General features: G+C 25.4%; 1 protein-coding gene across 2 annotated transcripts; it reads left to right on the top strand.

Annotated features, from left to right (window-relative positions):
* Positions 1 to 11,160: 11,160 nt before the first annotated feature.
* On the top strand, positions 11,161 to 21,582 carry LOC114121448 (putative inhibitor of apoptosis). Of its 2 annotated transcripts, XM_027983794.2 has the most exons (9): positions 11,162 to 11,651; positions 18,640 to 18,861; positions 18,917 to 19,135; positions 19,191 to 19,409; positions 19,465 to 19,687; positions 20,151 to 20,384; positions 20,452 to 20,645; positions 20,710 to 20,786; positions 20,868 to 21,582. In XM_027983794.2, the coding sequence occupies exons 2-9, from the start codon at positions 18,640 to 18,642 to the stop codon at positions 21,337 to 21,339; spliced, it is 1,860 nt and encodes a 619-aa protein (XP_027839595.2). In that variant the 5' UTR covers positions 11,162 to 11,651; the 3' UTR covers positions 21,340 to 21,582. The 2 variants fall into 2 exon arrangements, with proteins under 2 accessions (XP_050061935.1, XP_027839595.2); XM_050205978.1 differs by lacking the exon at positions 19,191 to 19,409 and having other exon boundaries at positions 11,161 to 11,651.
* Positions 21,583 to 21,833: the final 251 nt, after the last annotated feature.

Genomic DNA, 21,833 nt, shown 5'->3' with positions numbered 1-21,833 from the left:
AAATAAAGTTTTATTATAAATTCATAAAAATATAGAATAAGTAATGATAATAAATATAAAAGTAATTAAAATTGATGGCTGATCAATAATTATAATTTATAAAAACCCAAAGCTAAGTACATGTATGTTGTATAGGTAGATACTTCATGAAGTTAAACAAACAATTCAATCAGTATAGCTTTTAGAAATAGAAATATAATGTCTAAAAACAAGAAATTACAATTCAAAGTTATAAAATTGATTCTTTATTGTATTATGGAGTATGATATTTATCAATTCATAAATTTATATTTTATGGAATTTCAATGAATGTGAAAGATGTACTGTGTACTGTTAGTAATTAAATATATTATCACTATCTTAAGTATATGGACTTTTATATTATAAAACATACAAATAACTGTTAATGGTTAAATATTAAAGTTAAATACCAAAGTTGCAATTAAATTCAATAAAACTATGTAATTGGTATAATACAAATAGGTACTGTAACAGAGTAGAAAAATGTAATACTTTTATAGTTGTGGAGTATAAAAACATCGGGGAATGAAGTAAAGGTATAGGTACTGAAAAATATTTATTGTTTTATAATAGAAACCGAAATATTCAAATATGGTATCTATTGATAATTATTAAATTTTGTTGTTTCAGTGACAGTATTAGGTACTTTTGTTTAATTATACAAATTGATTTTTGTTAATCATTTATTGTTGGTACCTAACAAAAAATATTATTTATTTCATTTAGAATTAACCATAGGTTTAGACTTATAGTATCATCTACATTATTATGTAGGTACTCATAAGTTAATTTATAAAAAGATTGGAGAATAAGTATGATTATTTTTATAATTATTAATTTATGTATTTTTGAAATTCTGTTTTTGCTTCCAAGTTGACTATAATGTGAGAAAACAAGGCAAACATATTTACTACAGAACGATTATAAGCATAAAAATTAAAACTAAATGAATTATATTAAACTGTACCTACTCAATTGTAAATACTAGTTATTAATTTCTCCTAATAAAGTCTTAAGTTATAAACATTAAATAATTTATTTTCTTCGATTAATGTTGCTAATTTAATCATTAAATCTGTGCACTGTGCAATAAATGTATTTTTATACTTCCTGTAATTCTTAATTTTTAATGTAATTCTTTTTCTTTCTTTTTGGAATTCTTTATTTTAATACTTTCTGTAACTTTTTGTAATCTGTTTTTATATTATAAAAATAATCATGAAATAACTGAAATTTGTTGTATAAAAAGTTTGGTAATGACGCATCCAATTTTACGTACAATCGTAAGGTTAATAGTCAAAACTCAAAATCATCATCTTTGTTATTCCGGCACTGTGAACAATTGTATACTCAAAAATCGAATAGGTACGTTCGCAATCGTACACCGTTATAGCCTACTATGTAAAAAAAGATAAAATGATAAATTGTTCACACTTCATAAAAAAAAAAAAAAAAAAATAGCACAATCTTTGACTGCATGAATTTAGTAAACACAAATAGCGCCAGTCAGCGCCACAATATTCTAGGGCTGGTTATATTCATTATTCGCTCCTAAATGTAGGTATAGACTAAATCATTATGAATTATGATACATTAAACTATTAAAGACTGTAATCTTGTAATATTATATTTATTATGTATATGCAATGTACTAACAATATATTATTAACAATCAGTAGATAAGTTGATATAAATAAATGTGTTTTATATAGGTACAAATTCAATAAAATAAAAAAATAGAGATAAACTTAAACAACTATAAGCAATTAAAAAAAAATATATGTATATTATTTCGAGTAGCAATAATTTTAAGTAATTTTTTTATGTACCTACTGATTTTATTAAATAATGTATTATAAATGTTAATCATAATACTTATTAGTTATTAACTATTACATACCTACGAGATTACCTATAAGTTTACCTAACAAGCCAAATTCTATCATATTAATATCTTTTATATATCGTGGTGTATACAGACTTTTTTATTTTTCTGGGAAAAAGCATTATAATTTATTACGGTGTTCGTTATGTAATTATTTTTAAGTTAAAAATAGAAGACTTCTAATTAATATCATCAATTCACTATAATATCATTAATATCTTATTATACGTCACTAATGTTTTAAGAACTTTAATAAATTATTTGTACACGCAATAATTTTAAGTAATTTTTAAGATATTGGTCCTAATATTTTATATTTAATTATTATAATTATTAATAATACCATATTTCTATATAATATTATAGTTATACAGTGTTATCAAACCCAGAAGTCAAATCAAAATGTTATGTCAATTTAACGACTATAACGACTATAACCGATAAGAAGTAATAGGTAAGTATAATAGTTATACTAATCGGACCTTTCTATCCTATCACTACCCCGTCTATCCCACCTCAAACACTGAGTCTATAATATCTATTCTATGCATTAAAGGATAGGAATAAATACCTATAAATTGTCCACTAGCAGCAAATTGAATGGATATTTAAACGTTCATAGATCGTATACGGATTACTCAAATAATAAGTAGGTTGGTACTGTAAACGTTAAAACTATTTTTTTTGTAATATGTTTATAAAGATATTCGTTTTCGAAAATAGGTATTGTTATGGGTATTTGAAAATCAAAAGTTGCAAGTGTTTAATCTGTAAAGGGGACAGTTAAAAGTATCAAATTTCTAACACAGTGTAAAACAGTAAAACCTAGAAAGTTTAAAAGTATTTTAAAATGTCTTGTGCTTATTGACGATAATTATTATTGTGAGTTATTGACTGGTTCATAATAAAAAAAAATCACTCTGTATAATATATAAGTACCTAATCTTTATCATAATAAATTATATAAATTGAAATCAATATTTATAACCAATGGCAATGTAGTAATATTAGTAATAATAGATTAGTATGTAAGTATGTTTTCATTGATTTTTACGTTTTAAAAACAATTAATATTCCATTATAACTTATAAGTAGTTTGTAATTATAAATTGTGTGTAGATGGAACACATAGGTATCTACTTTTTTATTCTTGAAACCTTATCAAAACGAATCTGGAGTTCGTGTTTTAAAAAGAAGTGGTAGCTAAAAATATTTTATTCTAGTCTTTCTGGAATAAATTTTAAATATTTCCTATGTACATGAATAGGTACATGATTATGACTATAGGTAATAGGTAGTACACTAGCACTTTATATTTTTGAGCAAACGTGTTAAAATATCGAAAAAATAAATATGTTTCCCTATAAAGCGGCAAACACTTATTTACAAATATCAACATTTCATATGAAAGTGATTATAGACAAAGTTGAAAGTAGGTGGTAGAAATGTTCATCATATAATATCACTCTAAATACTAAATGCTTGTGTACTTTTTTATTCAAGAAATATTTTTATTATTATTATTATTATTATTATTCAGTCATTAAACAATAATTAAATGGTATTTTATTCAAAATTAATTAATAAGTACAGCCAAGCAATGACATTCATAATATGATTGTTAATATCAATAAATGTATTAGTATAAATTATACTATAGTGGTATTATATTAAGTTGAAATTGTATTTTTAAAGACGTTTATTTTAATGTTTACACAATTTTTGTTGGCAGTGCGACATGCATTTACTTTACTAAACACAAATATACCGCCAGTTAGCGCCACATTATTCGAAAACTGATTATATTATATTATTCATAATTTGCTACTATAATGTATTTTGTATTGATATAATAATATTTATTTATTGGACTGTAATAAATTAATAAATAACTATCTAATATGGTACTATCGCATAACAACCTGAATGCCATCACCTATCAGCTATTTTCTATGTACCATTGTACGACTGTTAATATTTTCTAGGGAATAGCACTTTAATTTATTACAATGAATTCTTATCCGGAAATTAGATTAAATTTTTGTTGGTATTTTAATACATTGTTGAATGTTGAATCAATCATATTTTGCGTTATACATACTTTGATATCTGTATCATCGTAAATGTCTTGTAAATGATCGATATATATACTATAATGATGGATGTTTCTAGAAATACGAATTCAATTTAGTCATTTAAAATGGAAATATTCACAATTTCGTAGAATTTTGTGTTTTAAATCTATTGTAGGGAGAAATACTGGTATATAAGATATGAAATTATAACTGCTCAAATCGAGTATTCACTATTCATACAGGTAATTTAATTTAAAAGTTTGTACTGAAATTTGCTTATTAATTATAAATTATTATATTATATCTCCATATTTTTAAGTCCATATAGTGTATTCTATATTTCAGAAAAAAGTACATTTTGAATTTTATTATCTATCTACAGTCAGACAGAATAATATTATAATCACAAGTAAATAAAATCAATTAAGTATTGTCCTTTATTATGGATTTCCGATAATGATTAACGACACAATAAACAGGAAATATTCCTTTGTATTCGACGTTATACTACGCTATGTCGCTATATACTGTGTATTTGCTGTGTAAAGAAAATTGAAATTTAAGATAAACATTTTTGTGATATCATATGCGACATTTGGTGTTCGTTCAAAATATTTTTTATCGTATAAATAGGTACATAGGTCAGTAGATTATCTGGGCTGCAAAGTATATTATTAAAATATAACTTCTTAAATAATTGAAATATGATATTTTTTTTAATAACTCGTTTGTAATATAATGATTTTAGAATTTTGGGAGATAATATCAAAAATGTGGACTGGCCGTTCTCAAGTAGACTTGACGACAAATTTTAATCTGTTTTCAGAATTCTAATCGCTTTATTGTATCAATCGATACGTTGGACAAAAAACACGTCTGAATTCTTATGTTGTGCGTGTGTTAGTGTTAGACAGACAGGAAATCTGCACTGTCACTAATCCCTTTAAGGTGATTTTAACGACCGGCGTCGTTCAGTCGGGTAGGCACTATTATAATTAATATGTTTTTGTGGAATGCGAAGTGAATACTGTTTGTTACAAAAGATAAGAGAAAACCTTCCTACTAAAAAAGACGTGTTTTTTCATTTTCGTGCAATATTTGACGGCAGTGCGGCATGAATTTAGTAAACACGAATACCGCCATTTAGCGCCACTATATTCAAAGACCAGTTATAATCATTATTCGTTCCTAAATACAAGGACTAAGTCACTATTATACATTAAAGACTATAATCGTGTAATAATATATTCATAATTAATTGACAATAATTTAGGTACTTATATCATACTAATAATTAGTAAACTGATACAAATAATATTAAAAAATAAATATAGGCTAGTCATAAGAAACATTATTTAAAATATAAAATATCACCTTCTAACACTTTCTAAAATTGATTGCAATCTACTAATAGGGTTGTAAGAACTATATGACTAGATCATTTAAAGGACGTTATACCTGTATGTGTTGTCTCCGTCTTACAAATGTAAACCATAGCAAAAACTGTTTTGACGGGAAAGAACTGAGAAGGCTAAAATCATAACTAAGAAACAAAATTTTCACCATATATAATGAAGAAAATAAGCTATGAAATATCGTCTTTAATTTTTTGATATCACTTTTATAATAAAAAAGTTATTAATGTTTCAAAATCGATTGTTTTTAATATTGAGTAATTTTTTTGTAGTTTCGATATCGAAAAAATAAAAACGATATTTCACACTTTTACAGCTAAAGTTCTCCTTTATAATATTATACCATATATGTGGTGAAAATTTCATTTCTTAGTTATGATTTTGACTTCTCGGTTCTTTCCCGAACAAAACAGTTTTTGATATGTTTTACATTTGTAAGAAGGAGACAACCCAATCGGGTGTACCGTCCTCTTAAATATACAATTAATATGTTTTTTGTTTTACAAAGTTTAGCTAGGTAAATTAATTTATATCACTCTAAAAACTAAATATTTAGCCATGTAGTTTTTTTTCATTATTATATAGCTTATTATAAAATAATTGTTATTTTCAAAATTTTCTCTAATAGATTATTTTATTAGGAATTAATTAATAAAGGCAACCAAGCAATGACATTCATAATATTATTATTGATATCGATAAATATGTTTTTATTTTAGTACTTATGTTAAAATTTTATTTTTAATGACGTTCGTTTTAAGTATTAATGTTATCTCCAGAAAAGATAAAGATGTGGCCCACCCAAGACCTAAGTAAAAATACCTTTGATAATAAATACCATTAGACATAACTCGGAACTCGTGTGAGCCGTGGAGGGGTAATCTATAAGAGTGACATTTTATTTGTAATGGAATATTGTTTATGTGATTTATTTTATTCCCAAGAAATGTTTATAATATTATACATATAGGTAAAATATCTTTGATGCGCAATGTTGAGTTTGGAACAACAATTATTATTATATCGGACACCACGTGAGAGCAACCCGGACGATGGTTATTCATTTGAACCCATATAAATCAAAATAAAGGTACCTATACGTTTTCTCTGCTGCGTCTGGACGCGGATTCACGATGACATCTGGCCCATTGTTAGACGCGTCGACATTCTAAGAAAGACCTTCCCTTTCAAATATAATTCACCGTATTCGATATCTGGATTTTTTTTCTTTGCTACATAGTTTATACATTTTTATTGTTAAGTAAATACAGTGGACATGAATATACCGTATATTCTCATATATATTATATATATGACAATACGAGTATCATATATTACGTATTATTATATGAATTTGTTAAAATAATAATTATTAAATGTATGTACTTATGCACTCTGTTGCCTTTAAATTATGTAGGTACTATTGTATCTATAGCAGCTTAAGTTTAACAATTAAATGTCATAATCAAATATTCCCAAAAGACATTAGGTAGTTAATAACATATATACATAATTCGCATAATTCACGCCTTGGTTCAAAACTGAAACAATTTTAAATCACCAAATGTTTTATCATGAAAATGTATTTATTATAACAATTATTTTTACATAGAAAACCGAAATTTGAAAAGTATTTTTAACTACCCAAATACAATCAAAATTTAACTTTATATTTTGTTAATGAAATAGAAAATAAGAACCATGAAATGTAATCCTGAACACTCGCTCTATATTATATTATTCAGTATAATATTATAATAATACAAATATTAAACATATATTACTATTGATAAACGTGATCACCACTGAGTCACGTAGTCTTGTACCTACAAAATATAGTTTCACTGTATTAATTAATTTTTTTTTATATTTTGAGGAAGAACACGATTCCGTACGTTCATTGTTCGATATTTAATTATTTTCGACTTTTTTTCTGCCCAACTCCGTAGGTATTGTGTTTGAAAGCCATGTTGTCATTTTTAGGAATATGATTCCGTACTAGATTTGGTTGTCTATTTTCCACCTGAATTATGGGCAAGTGAAGTCCCACGTAACTTACATTTTAATTTTTATAATACATTTTTATACTAAAAAGAATTTTGTTTTGTTAGAACCAAAAATAGAACAGAAAGTTTCCATAAAATGTATAAAGGCCAATTTTATAGTGTTCATCCACCAACGCATAAAATACATATTTGTATTATTTTGTAATATTTTTATGTATTATTAGGACTGCATAGTGCATACTAAAAATATATCTACTGTTCCATGGCTAACATAAATGTTTAAACAGCGATTTATATCACATTTATTCATTTAAAAAATATATATTATACATAATAGCTGGTGCTTAATGTAGGTACCTATTTACCAGAAATATAATTCGACATTTAAGGACGGGTGTTTATTGTATCGTTTGTAAACGTTCAGACGCCTTGATCGTATTGTCGACGTATTTCATTTGTCATTAAGATAATTTCAATGTTATTAGGCAGCAGTCTACATTCCACGACAATATAATATAAAACCATTTAGCATTATAGTCTACAGAGCTATTTAAATGGTCATAAATATAAACCTAATTAGTTTTGATAATTTATTCTCCTCGAATAGCTTGTTAAATGTTTTTTCTTCTTTTATTACCTACCGTGCGATTTCATTAAATTTGCTATGAATCTTGTTTTTAAATGATAATTTATAGTTTTAAACTGTAGACTATCGTATTATTACATTAAGACTTAGGTACTTACATGTGTAGTAAATTTTACAGTGGCGACTCGTAGATAGGGGCGATGGGGCGATCGCCCCCCTTCTAACGTTATCATTTATTACTAATTTATAAGTTTAATATCAAATTTCAAATTTATATTGTAGTATAATATTGTCAACAATTTGAAAATAAAAATTGTGTTTTCTATATTTTCACTAATAAATATTATGAAAACATTATCAGATAATGATAGTTTAAAAATAAATCATTAGACACTGTAGCGTCTGTAGCTTCTAAGAATCGATAACCAATAACAATTTTCTGGGACCCACGAGCAGCAAATGTGATGTTAAAAGTCGGTATGATCGGATTACAAAAACTAATAAGGGAGAACACAAAAATAAAAAAAATACTGCCGCCGGGGCGATGGTTTTAATCGCCCGATATTTGTCCGGATGTCGGATTTCGAACTTGCGTGTGTTTATTAATTACTTTGTGTGGTCATAACGAAATAACTAAATAATATTATATATAATAATTTATATTTATCAAATGGATTTAATTAATTAACTATTATTAATATTATTTGTGTTCGATACTTTCCATAAATAAGCAATTTTATTTCGTTCTCCCACTTTCTAAGCACACGAGTGGCCACTGAAATTGTATTATTATTATATTGTAAATATACAGTAGAACTTAGATTAATACTATTATTATTTGTTTTTGATTAACTTTACTGATTAATGTTTAGTTGGCGAATTGTTGCTATAAATCTCGTAAATATGTAATATATAATATTATACAGTATATACATGACGTACATATTATTATGTACTAATAATAAACCTGCAATCGGGCGTGTGCGTCGTGATATTTTACACATTTGAGTATTGACGTTCGGATGTATGAATTAAAACGAAATAACGTCCGGAATGATTTGATAATAGATGGTTTGTAAAATAGATACAACTGTACAAGGGTCAGTAGATTGTCTGAGCTGAAATATAATGCATTTTATACCTATTTGATTTTAACGACCGGCGTCGTTCAGTCCGGTTTTATTATAATATGTTTTTGTGAAATGTGAAGTGAATTCTGTTTGCTACAAAAGATAAAGAGAAAACACAATGTTATAAAAGTTTTTTTCATTCTTAATACACAGGTAGCTAGGCCACCGAATCAGTTCTACCGAGGACATTACGGTCATGATTAAGCCTCATATGCGATTAATTTGTGTCGTGTGACATCAAATACAATAATTATTTGCGTTTCAATTTTCCGATCAATCAGGATCAACATTTTTCGTAGGATTTAATTAAAAGTTTTCATACGTTATATACATAATAATTACCTGCAAGTTCGAATATTTCGCATTAAAAAAAAATAATAATAATAATAAAATTATATTTAATGGAAATTAAACATTAAATTTAATGTTTTTTTGAATTTTATAAAACTAGTAGGTAATTAACAGCCAATATTAAATTAATATTGAATAATATATAAACTAATCTTAGGTTTCATTAACTTTTGCTTAATAATGAATCACACATATCTACAATGTAGATTCTACATATATTTTATGGTTGTACTCAAAATAAACTTTTTCCTCAATTCTTAACACGTTAAATTCTTTTTTTCTTTAATAATAAAGTTATTCAAAATCTAATTTTTAGAATTTTAAAATGTAAACAAAGACCGTATTATTTTTTTTCAATTCTTAAGGTTTTTTTAATACTTAAATAGTATCTTCTGAAAATACAAATTTCTGTTTTCAAATAACTACCTGTTTTTTATTTTGTAAATTATTGAGTGGATATTGTTTTAAAAATTGTATATTATTAAAAACAATAACTATAGGTGTATTTCATAAGTCATAAGCATAACAATATGTTTATTTATATTGTACTATTGGTATTATGGTATTATTGATAGCTTGATTGAGATATTGTTAAATATTATATTAATTATGCTATTATTACATATTTGTATTATATTATAGCTATATACAATTCTATGCTAAATAGTTAAACTACCTTTAACCTTACCGTTATAGGTTCAAACTTAATGAATAAATTCCATGGTATAGGTATATAGGTAATATTTAGAAATATATCAACATAGATTTTTTGGAAGTTCATAAATTGTATAATAATATAATAATTATATAAAAGTTTCAAGTTCTCACGAAATGTTTTTAAAATATAGGTAATAAAAGAATTAAAATTGTTATACATTATAAAAATATATAATTTTGTTCAAATTTGAACTTAAAGTAACTACAAAAATCTAGTAAAATATGTATACTTTTTTGATTTTTTATTCCAGAATGAAATACTTAAATACTCTTGAAAAACGTTGTATTAAATTTTTAAACATTAGCTATAGAAATTGAAAATGTTAGATAGGTGACTATGATTTTTTTTAAAATATTTAATTTAGCACCGAAAACGGCGAAAACCACCATTCAAGTTTTAAATTGAAGCATTATTTCGACAAGTTATGGTGTACACAGACACACACAAAAAAAACACACCATTGTAGAATTAATACATTCATTACTGTTCAGAATCTAAAATTATATCATTATTATCCAAAAAAAATAATTTCCGAAATCATTGAATTGAGTTTGTTATTTAATAACAACTAAAACATTAAATATAGGTATTAATACAATAATACCACTGTTATTATTTATATTGTTATTTTTTTTTTAATAACTTCCATCATTTTTTTTTTTTTTATTATTATTGCATACTTATTGAAATACAAAACATAACAATAGTTGCTAGTAAGTAGGTAGGTATATTTTAATATTGTATGTATTTATTGTTTGTACGATTTGAATAAAATAAAATAACTAAGGAAAATATCATAGTGAAGTGTTATTGAAGCAATGAAATAAGAATACTTACTTGAAACCTCTAACAACCTACATAATACCATTTTAAATTTTTTTTTTTTTTTTTTACTTTGAAAACGACTGTATTCGTTAAAATAATACGAAAAAACTCGTAATATACCTAATATATTTGTTAATAGATGGTCTAATGGAGTATCTACCAAATTAAAAATCGAAATTTTGGCGTCTTTATCGCGACTCGCGAGTGTCTGAATGTATTTGTTCTACCATGAAATGCGGAGGGACGAGAACGAAAAGACCATGTCGTTATTTAGTTATCAGCTCACTAACAGTCTTGCTACTTGTTGATACTACAAATGCGAGGGATGGTTAACGCGCTCTCCGACTGCTCCGTAGTATTTTCATTATTATCTTTATTGGTTTGTGGCTAACAATGCGTCGCGTCTAGTACACTGACTTTCAGCATCGACCGGCGTAAAACACTTCATTAGAGTATTAGACACACGTGCAGCAACGGCATCGAACTTGCCATCCTAAAGACTGACTGTTTCCATTAGTACGCTCCGGCTGCGAACCGTTACTGCCACTGTTACATTCCAAATTCTGAAATACGCACCGTACCGAAAACACGAGATCATTAAGACGGAAAATTAAAGTGGTTCATCTGATCACCGACGCCGTAAGTATAATATACCTCTATTCAACCGTTTTTCGTACTAACGATTATTCTCGTTTTGAGTCGGAATCTTCGATATACTCATAGATAATAATATTTACCTACCTATTGTGTGATTATCGTCCGTAGGTAGGTATTTCATAAATAATGGCACTCACTATGAAACGATATTACGTAGATATTTTTTTTTGGCACACAACGAAAGTCCTCATTATCATTAAATAAATCCTAATGGTATCACTATACAAAACGTGAGTTGACTATCCATTCACCCATATTCGAATTCTTTACTGTTTTAAGGATTTTATTGGGTGAAGTAAATAACTTTATATTAGCTATCTATATGTCTATAGACATATAGAACTTTATATTAGCTATCTATATGTCTATAGACATATAGTATATAGTATATAGTTGAACACTTATATTTTCTTGTGAATCTATGTTGAAGGTTATGTCCATGTTATGTGTTCTATCATTAGTAGTATGTGTTGATTCGTTATCGATGGACTATGATATTCCAGTGCCTATATTTGTTTATTAGGACCTCAACCGTTGATTAATAAAATGATAAACACCATATCGATTGGTATTCAGTCATTGTTCAAAGATAAAAATAATATTATGTATACACTTGTAGTTTAAAACAAATTCCTGTCTCACATAGTAAGCAATATACTAATTTCTAATTCCCTATTAAAAACCTAACCTGTTAAAACAAAAATTATGATTTATTTTTGAATTATTTGAAACCTATATTAACACTGTAAGTTAAAAGGTTGTCTTGATGCTGAAAATACTGCAAAATCACAAGTTAGTTATAAAAGTATTATGTTAAAACTGTTTAATGTATAATATACTCAATTTCTATTTATCTAAAACTCAAGTTTAATAAACTTGAGACATGGGTTACAATTAACAGTTATTAATTAACTTAGTTATTAATTAACTAACAACATAGGTATATAATTACTAAACTTAGTTAATATAATTGTGAATACGATGAGCCAAGTGAAATGTTAAATTATTTTTGTAGATACAAGTACATAACATTAATATAACAAAATAATAAATGTTGTCTACAATTTATTTAAAATTACAGAAGATTTACATTTTAAAATTTAAAATTTATACTATTAGTTTTAAAAACAAATAAGTAGTTTATTTTTAAACTGGATTATATTTTACCAACATTTTTTATTGATAATATAATTTTAATGTTTTTTAATTTCCTTAATTATATATTAAAATAAATTTCTAAAATTTATAATTTTTTTGCTAAAAATATATTAGGGTAGGATAGCTTTTCCAAAACTTATTGTCTCATGTAGGTATCGAAATCCACAGTGATAAATTAAAAATAATAACTAGTATTTCAATCAAAACTTACTATCGACATGATTATTTTATACTATATCTCTATTTTAACAAAGTATTAATTCATAATATTAACGTTAGAAACCATTCTAATTTAATAAATGAAAAGTTTTAAATTTTACCAAATTCAACTATTTTTAAAAGATGAAAATAGTTGATAGAAAAAACTTTAAAGAATTATTTTCCAAAAAAAAGCTATGCAAATTAAATCTTAAGTACTTATGTGCCAATGGATTATTTTAAAATTATTTTTTTTTTAAATTTAAAAATAAATTATTTTCAAGATATACTAACTATACAAGTATTAATTGTAGATACAGTACCTAACAGTTAACTTTTTTAATAAAATATTTCAGCTAGTCAAATATGATTTAAATAGGTTCTTATTATTAGTTTTTCTCGAAAATTGGTTACTTAAAATACCACTTGAACAATAATTTAAACCTGTTATATTTTTTAATATTCTAATGTGTTTTTCTATGTTAAATTAGTTAATATATTCATTATGGGGTGATTTTTTTAAAGTTATTAAATTGATACATATTATACTATTCTACAATTGCATTTAATTTTAATTTTTTTTCTGCCTTACATTGATAGCTTTTAGTTAAATGACTAACAACTCTTGATTTTATAATATTTTTTTATTATTTAAATTTTTGTTAATCTATTGGTCTACAAAATTGGTTTGTTTTGTGAGATATGTAAGTCTCATATTCTACTAACTTTATTTCAACTAATATTTTTGTATCTCCGTATAAAAGAAACTAAATTTGTCAAATTAAGATAATAAGGCCAGTAAGCTTTAAAGTATGCCACTTAAATTATTGGTTAATACCTATTTGGCAAGGTGTCTCACAGTTAACCTTACCAGTAATACTTTTCATATTAAGTTATCAATTTGATATAATTTGATCTCAATATATAAACATGAATAATCAAATTACCTACTGCTTATAATAGCGTAGTATTAAATGTCATGGTTTCAAAGATAAATTAAATATTGGTAAATGGTCATTTTGTACAATTCTTTGTTTAAACTGTATAACACGCACACTTTGTACGGTCTGGTAAAAATGTAAGTTTAAGAATGCAGACACTTTGTACTGTTATATACATAAAATATATATTATTGACTTAAGTTATATACCAAAAAGGTAAGTGTATAATTTAAATTATTAAAATATAGAAGTTAAATATAAAATAGAATGTAAATTTATTATAATTTACAAACGTTATAAAATATAGTATATAACTAGTCAAAATAATCATTTTTTTTTTTAATTGAAAATATGTACAATATAAATATAAATAAAAAGTCATGTTCTATTGCCCGTAAATCTGTCAAAAAACTCGTTTATTCGTTGTTCTTACTAGTTTATTAAATTAATTCTTCCACCCTTCACTAAAATTATTTGTACGGCGAGAGCAGAGATTTAGATATTGTATGCGATTTTACATTACAAACAGAAAAACGATACTGTGCGTTGTTAAACTTAATAACATTTTTAATAAAATTGGTCTTTACTTCAGACTTGTTTATATTATATTTATATACCTAATAGGACAAAGCGTCCGCGTTCTGCAATTTAAAGTTTTACCTGGTCAGGTACAAGTGTCCGGGTTTCACACTTTTAATGCTTGACCGCACAAAGTGACCTAGAACCTATGATATTTAAAGTTTTAAGATATCATGTAAATAGTTTTATAAGCTAGTAACATAAAGTATATTGGACCTTAAATAGAGTCATAAACAATTACCATACAAGTCTTGATAATATCATAAATTCATAACTTAATTTTAAATAAAAATATCATTTTTTTATATGATTGTAACTCAAAAACTAATAACTGTAAATACTTGAAATTTTCACCACATGTTTAAATTAGCGTTATTTATAAACGGTTAAATTTTCAAAAATATTCGATTTTTTTTTTAGCAATTAATAGACAACTAAAATTTTCAATTTTTCTAAGAACTTTTTAAAATGTCATTAAAAAATTTTGGTTACCCAAACAAACTTGAAAATTTAATACAAGGTTTCACATAAGTCGTTCTTATAATTGTAGTTAAAATCAAAAACAAAAATCGTTATTCACAATTTTTTTTAAGCGTTTATAGTTCAAACTTTTACGAAATATGTCAAAATTGCGAAAATTTGCAAGTAATAATTTTGTAGTTGAAAAATCATAAATTTTTTTGTGGTTTTATCTAAATTAAAAACACTAGATTTTCTATAGGCTTTCCTTTGAGTAGCTATAGAGAAAACTCGAAGCATCATTATAGGAAAAATTTTAAGTGCATTTAAATTTTAAATTTTTATGGAATTGCGTAACGATAACGATTTATCCACAAACGATTTTAAATATTTGTTATTATTCAAAAAGTATACGTCGTAGATGCTTGAGCATTTTATCAGTTATTTAGATTGGCATTTTCTTTAAATGATTTAATTTTCAAATTATTTAATTTATTTTAATGCTATTTATAGGCATTTAAAATATTCGTTTTTGTTTAGTTATTTTTTTTTATAAATACCAATAAAATTTTTTGGCCAAGTGAAAATACTTGAAAATTTAATACAAAACAAAGTTCCTCATAAGTTAGTCTTATAGTGATTCAAAAATTATAAGAATACAATGTATGCACAGTTTTTTTTTTAACATTTGAATTTCAAAGATTGACTAAAATTCGTCAAAATCATGAATGTTTGCAAATTATTTTGTAGGTAAAAATGTTGGTATAAGTATAGCTTAAAGTTGAAAATTTAATAAAAGATTCTCCATAAGTTTGGCTGACAAATCATCTACGTTCAGAATCGTTTTTCGTATACAATGATACCTATCGTTGGATCCAAATTTAATACATTCATTATAGTGGCCTACTATACAGTAGACTCAGTAGAGCGTTACTCACTTGACCACCCTTTTTTGTTGATTTACATTATTTTAAAATCGATCAGTGGAAATTAGGTAATTACAACATTAGCCAGATGTGTTGGAGACGTGCTTATATCAAGCTACATTTTTGTAAATCGGTAGTAAACTTATCAGCAGTATATAATTCCAAAAACGTCTACTACAATCATCAGCGCCGTGAGAGAGGGGGTTGGTCAGTATATATGGTCTGTGGTACTCACCGTTTCGGAATTTTTCAGTCACATTTTGTTCGGAGCTCCTCATATACGCGGTTATTCTTCAATACTATTTAATTTGTCCATTAACGACGTATTTACGCCCTTAAATACAAACCAACTTGTGCCACATACAAGGTAAGGTATTTTTCTTTTGTTTATTTAATTAAAAATTTATAATAATTTTTAATTATGTTCTCCTCGTCTTGTCTGCGTTTTTAGTGATATTATTCAATAATTAGTAATTTTCGTCGTCATCTGTAGCTAATTGAAAAAAGTATACAAATATTTACATTTTGCTGTGCTCGTTATTAAATATTTTTAATAGTTTATTAATATATAATTATATTACCTATTTCTATTTTTATATATTATTATTTTATTATTAAAATAGAATAGAGCATTAATTACTATCATAGGTGGCATTTGGCTTTTATTATTGGAGGAGGGGTAAAAAAAAACTTGAAACTTATTATAATTTTATACATACCTATTTGATATTAAATTATATTCATAGTGTTGATTAATTATTTTTACAACTATTCATATTTTGTGAACTTTTTAACCAAACAATCTAATTTTACAAATATATTTACTTACCAGAAAAGGAATTCGGTTTGATTTTATAAAAATCATGTTATCTTCATTTTTTTCTTCATATCTCCTGATAAACTCTTATTCAGTTGTCGGTTAGGCTTAATTAAGTCAATTTATTAACTATAATAAACAGATAGGTGTTAGAATTTAAAATCTATTTTAAGTTTTAACGATTAAAACTTCAATTAACTGAATAATTTAAGTGTGATCACTGACTAGTAATGGCTGTATTAGTTATCATTAGTAGGTAGAGTAACAATCTAAATAAATAAAAAAAAAATAATAAAAATTTTTTTTCAAGCTGAAAAGTAGCTAAACTACTTAGCCTTTCTTGTCTCATTGTCATTCTGAGGTAGGTTTTTAACCTCTTTACATAAGATTAAGATCTTTTACAACCTGCTGTATTAGTAGGTATTAGGAATATTTTTAATGTTTCTGTAATTAATGGAAAACCTTTTTGAATTTAATTTTGTCTTAAGTATTCTATTTTTGATTCTAATTTGTCAAATACTAAATTATTGCCATATTTTTGATTGAACATTCTATTAAAAATATTTAATTCTATTTTTAAGCTATCTATGTCAAAGTTATATGTATTACAAACTATTTTTAATAGATCTTCAGATGGTTCTTCTGAGATAAGTATTTCATTTAATCCATTAATTATATTAATTTGATTTTCTTTTAACCGATTTTCCATTGCTTGTATAATGACATCATATACCTCTGAAGTATACTGTAATGCAATAATTGTCTTTTACTTCAAAACTATTCGGCTGTATTTCACTACCCCCGAACTTAAGAGGAATATTTTTCTTTCGTTTTTTTTTAGGATGATCTATTTGATATTTATCAAGCATTTCTATAACTTCATCTCGCTTACAATCAAACTCATTATCTGATCTTAGAAATTTTAGTACACCTATAGTACTCTGACACTTATTGTTTGCAGTAGAAAAATTAACATTTGGGGACTGCAAATGTTTTGATAAAATTTAAGTTTGATCAAATATATTTTTTAAAAACAATAAACAAAAAATAAATTCATAATTTAATAAATTATTCATCAAACTTTTGCTTCAACTTCTAAACTTGTGTCATTATCATATATATGTTTTAGCGTTTCAATGATTTCACTAAAGTTTAAATAAACAGATTTCAACGCATCAGTATGAAAACTCCATCTAGTTTCACATAACTTTTTGGTCCATTTACCTTAAACAATTGTGACCCCATGGATTCATAAATTGTGGTGTATGTTTAGATGATATCTTGATAAAATTGTGTAAGGATTGCAAGGTACCAAAAATATTTTCTACTCAAGCTACTTGTTTTGTGAGATCGACTAAACATAAATTTAATATGTGAGAATAGCAGTGAACATAAAATGCCAGTGGATTTAGTTCAAATTTATTTTTAATCATTTTATTATCTATTTATAAGCTGATACACATTTAGTTTAATTATATGAAGAAACCAAATTTAAGCCACCCAATAAGAAGTTAGGTAATAATAAGAATTATAATGTATATATCTATAATTATTATTAAATTTAATGTACTGGACAATTTTATTTTTATTTATTTTACAATGCTACCTTAAAGTTAAGATAAGCAACTCTATACTACCTAGCCTTATAGTTTTAATCTTTGATGGTATTTATATTTTTTAAATTTAAAATTCTTATTTATTGTACTGTAAAAATAATATATATATCTTATTATCTTATGTATAGATTGATTTAAACAGTTAATATTTATAGAATTTTTGTGATTTAAGTTAAACCTATTACATATAATATATATTTATGTATCTTTTTTGTATAGTATTTACCCTAACTTAGGTTAATACAGACTAATTAATATTTATGTTTTTCTTTACAGATGGATGTTCGTAGACGTTTGGAATCATTTAATAATAATAGGTGGAGTTTAGATTTTTTAACACCGCTTGATATGGCCATAGCTGGTTTTACTTATTCAGGCACTGAAGATCGTGTTACATGTAATAATTGTAATATAATACTTGTTAACTGGAAGCAGGGTGATAATCCGTTACAAAAACATATTTATCACTCTCCAAATTGTTCATTTATTAATTCATTTGTAAGTAATTATCTAATAAATTTAATATTTTTTTAATCTTTTTATTTCTTTACAGACTTTAACATTTACTTCTCGTTTGAAATCTTTTCATAACTGGCCTGTTAATTTTTTAAGACCTGATAACATGGCTGAAGCTGGTTTTTGTTATTTAGGCGTTAAAGATCTTGTAAAATGTATTGAATGCAAAAGAGATTTTTGTGGATGGTCACAGGAAAAGAATCCGATACAAGAGCATATTCTTAAATCTCCAGATTGTCCATTTATTAGTAAATTTGTAAGTAAATATCTAACAAATTTAATATTTTTGTAACCTTTTTATTTCTTTACAGGTTTCAACAGTTGATCGTCGTGTAATGACTTTTCATAACTGGCCCGTTAATTTTTTAAGTGCTGACAACATGGCTGTAGCTGGTTTTTATTATTTAGGCATTGAAGATCTCGTAAATTGTATTGAATGCAAAAGAGATTTTTGTGGATGGTCACAGGAAAAGAATCCGATACAAGAGCATATTCTTAAATCTCCAGATTGTCCATTTATTAGTAAATTTGTAAGTAAATATTTAATGAATTTAATATTTTTGTAATCTTTTTATTTCTTTACAGGTTTCAACAGTTAGCGGTCGTGTAAAAACTTTTCATAACTGGCCTGTTGATTTTTTAAGACCTGTTAACATGGCTGAAGCTGGTTTTTTTTATTTAGGTAATGGAGATCAGGTAAAATGTTTTAAATGCCTGGTATGTATTGATTCATGGCAACTAGGTGTTGTTCCAACAACTGAACATTTGCGTAACTCTCCACTATGTTCTCACGTTCTTAGACACAGAGGTAAATATCAAATAAATTTAATATTTTTATAATATGGCATGAAAGTAAAGTAATAGATTTTAAGGCAAATACTCTGTGTTTAATAAGAGAATAATGTTTTAATTAAATGATAATTTAAATTAATTCCAACAAATTTCAATATTATTATAAATCAGATATTAGAATCAGTATCCACTTTTAATATTTTATTTGTTAATTAATTTTCTTTGAATATTATTTGAACACAAATATATGTGAAAAACATATTATAAACATATGATTATGTAGTTTATGTACAAGTTGTATTATAAATTTGGTATTACCAACTTTTTTTCAATTTTAATTTTAATAACAATTATAAAGTATAATTTTAAGGAAATTCTATTTTTAATATGATTTAAATAGATTTGGGTCTGATAAAATTGATTATACTTCACTTTTGCAGAATGCTTGAAATAATTTCATAATTTATTCATATTTTCAGAGATTTTTGATGTATGTGGTCCTTTCAGCTCTGATGATATTCAAAATAATATACAGGCCAAAATGATAGATGATTTGTTAGATTCTGCAGGAATTATAGTAAAATTAAAACATGTTATGAATAAATATGGACACATGGCCTCCATCAAAGCACGCTTGGAATCATTTGCTAGATGTGTGAGAACATTTAAACAAGATATTAATACTTTGTGTGAAGCTGGGTTTTTTTATTCTGGTAAAATCATAATAACATTTATATAATAATGATTTTTTTTTTATTTAAATGTTTATTATGTTTTTAGGCAATGGTCAGACTGATTATGTGACTTGTTTCTTCTGTACTGAAACTTTAAGTGAGTGGGAAGATGCCGATGAACCGTGGATAGAACATGTCAAATGGTCGAGAACTTGTGCTTATGTAATATTGAATAAAGGCAAAAACTTTGTGGACCAAGTGCTTGGTGTGGATAATCACAACACAGAATGCAACCAACTTGTAATTAAATAATTCTATTACTTTAGAAATAATATTAAAAATTTAACTTATATTTTATTTTTAGGAGTTATTCAACTTAATTGCTCAACGGGAAAATACTTATATTCTTGGAACTACAATGAAAATACAGACATTGAAAAAGTATGTTTCGTTGTATACTGATATAACTAGTTTTACATATTTCTTTTTTTGGCACTAATTTTTTTTTTTTTATATATATAGACAAATTAATAGGTTACATTCTCCTAAATCTTTAATTGGTAAAAACCAGCTGCGTCTTTCTCAAATGCTGAATCCTAATTCTGTGCCAGATTGTATGGAATGCAAGATTTGCTTTAAGGAAGAAATTAAAGTGATTTTTGTTCCTTGCGGTCATGCAGTTGCCTGCATAGAATGTGCGTTGACACTCAAACAGTGCGCTGTATGTAGATATCCATTTTCAAAATTAATCAGAATATTTTTATCTATGGATAAAGACAATTATGAAGACCTCAAACTGCAACCGCGTGGTTCTAAAATGTCTTCCAGTAATAAATTAAATCCGATGGTTTGCAAAACTTGTCATAATGAAGATATGTCAGCAGTATTTTTACCCTGTAGACATGTCTATAATTGTATCAAATGTGCAGAAGAAATGGATGAGTGCCCTATATGTACAGAAAATGTCTTTTCCTTTATACAGTTTTTCTTATAAGCACAACACATGGGCGTATCGTTAGTGTTAGATGATATGGTGTATAAAAAATAATTTAATATAATTTTAGAACTGTTAAAAAATATATATTATTTTTAAATAAGTATATTAATGTATTGACAAATTATTTTATATAACTTATTTTTTTTTTTGCTTTATTTTTAAGTACAACATCAATGTTGTACACTTTAGTACCACATGTTTTACCATTTCATTTTAGTATTTTATGTGAAATTGAATATATTTTATCCATCTATTGTATCTATATTTTACGATTACATAAACTTTGTTAACTATATGGATACAACTTTTATTTTTAAGCATTTGAACTTTAAATTTTAACATTTAAGATAAGGATTCTTATAAATAGTTCATACTGAAATAAAAAAAAATCTTAAAAAATGTTTAACAGTTTTAACGAAATTGTTTTAAAAACATTTGAAGTTAAAGGTAACTTTTTAATTGTTTTAATTTATGAAACTCAAAGAATTTTT

Source organism: Aphis gossypii, chromosome X, assembly GCF_020184175.1.
Source record: "Aphis gossypii isolate Hap1 chromosome X, ASM2018417v2, whole genome shotgun sequence".
Taxonomy (NCBI): Eukaryota; Metazoa; Arthropoda; class Insecta; order Hemiptera; family Aphididae; genus Aphis; species Aphis gossypii.
Note: the sequence above shows the minus strand (reverse complement) of the source record. Positions and strands in the feature narration are given on the sequence as shown.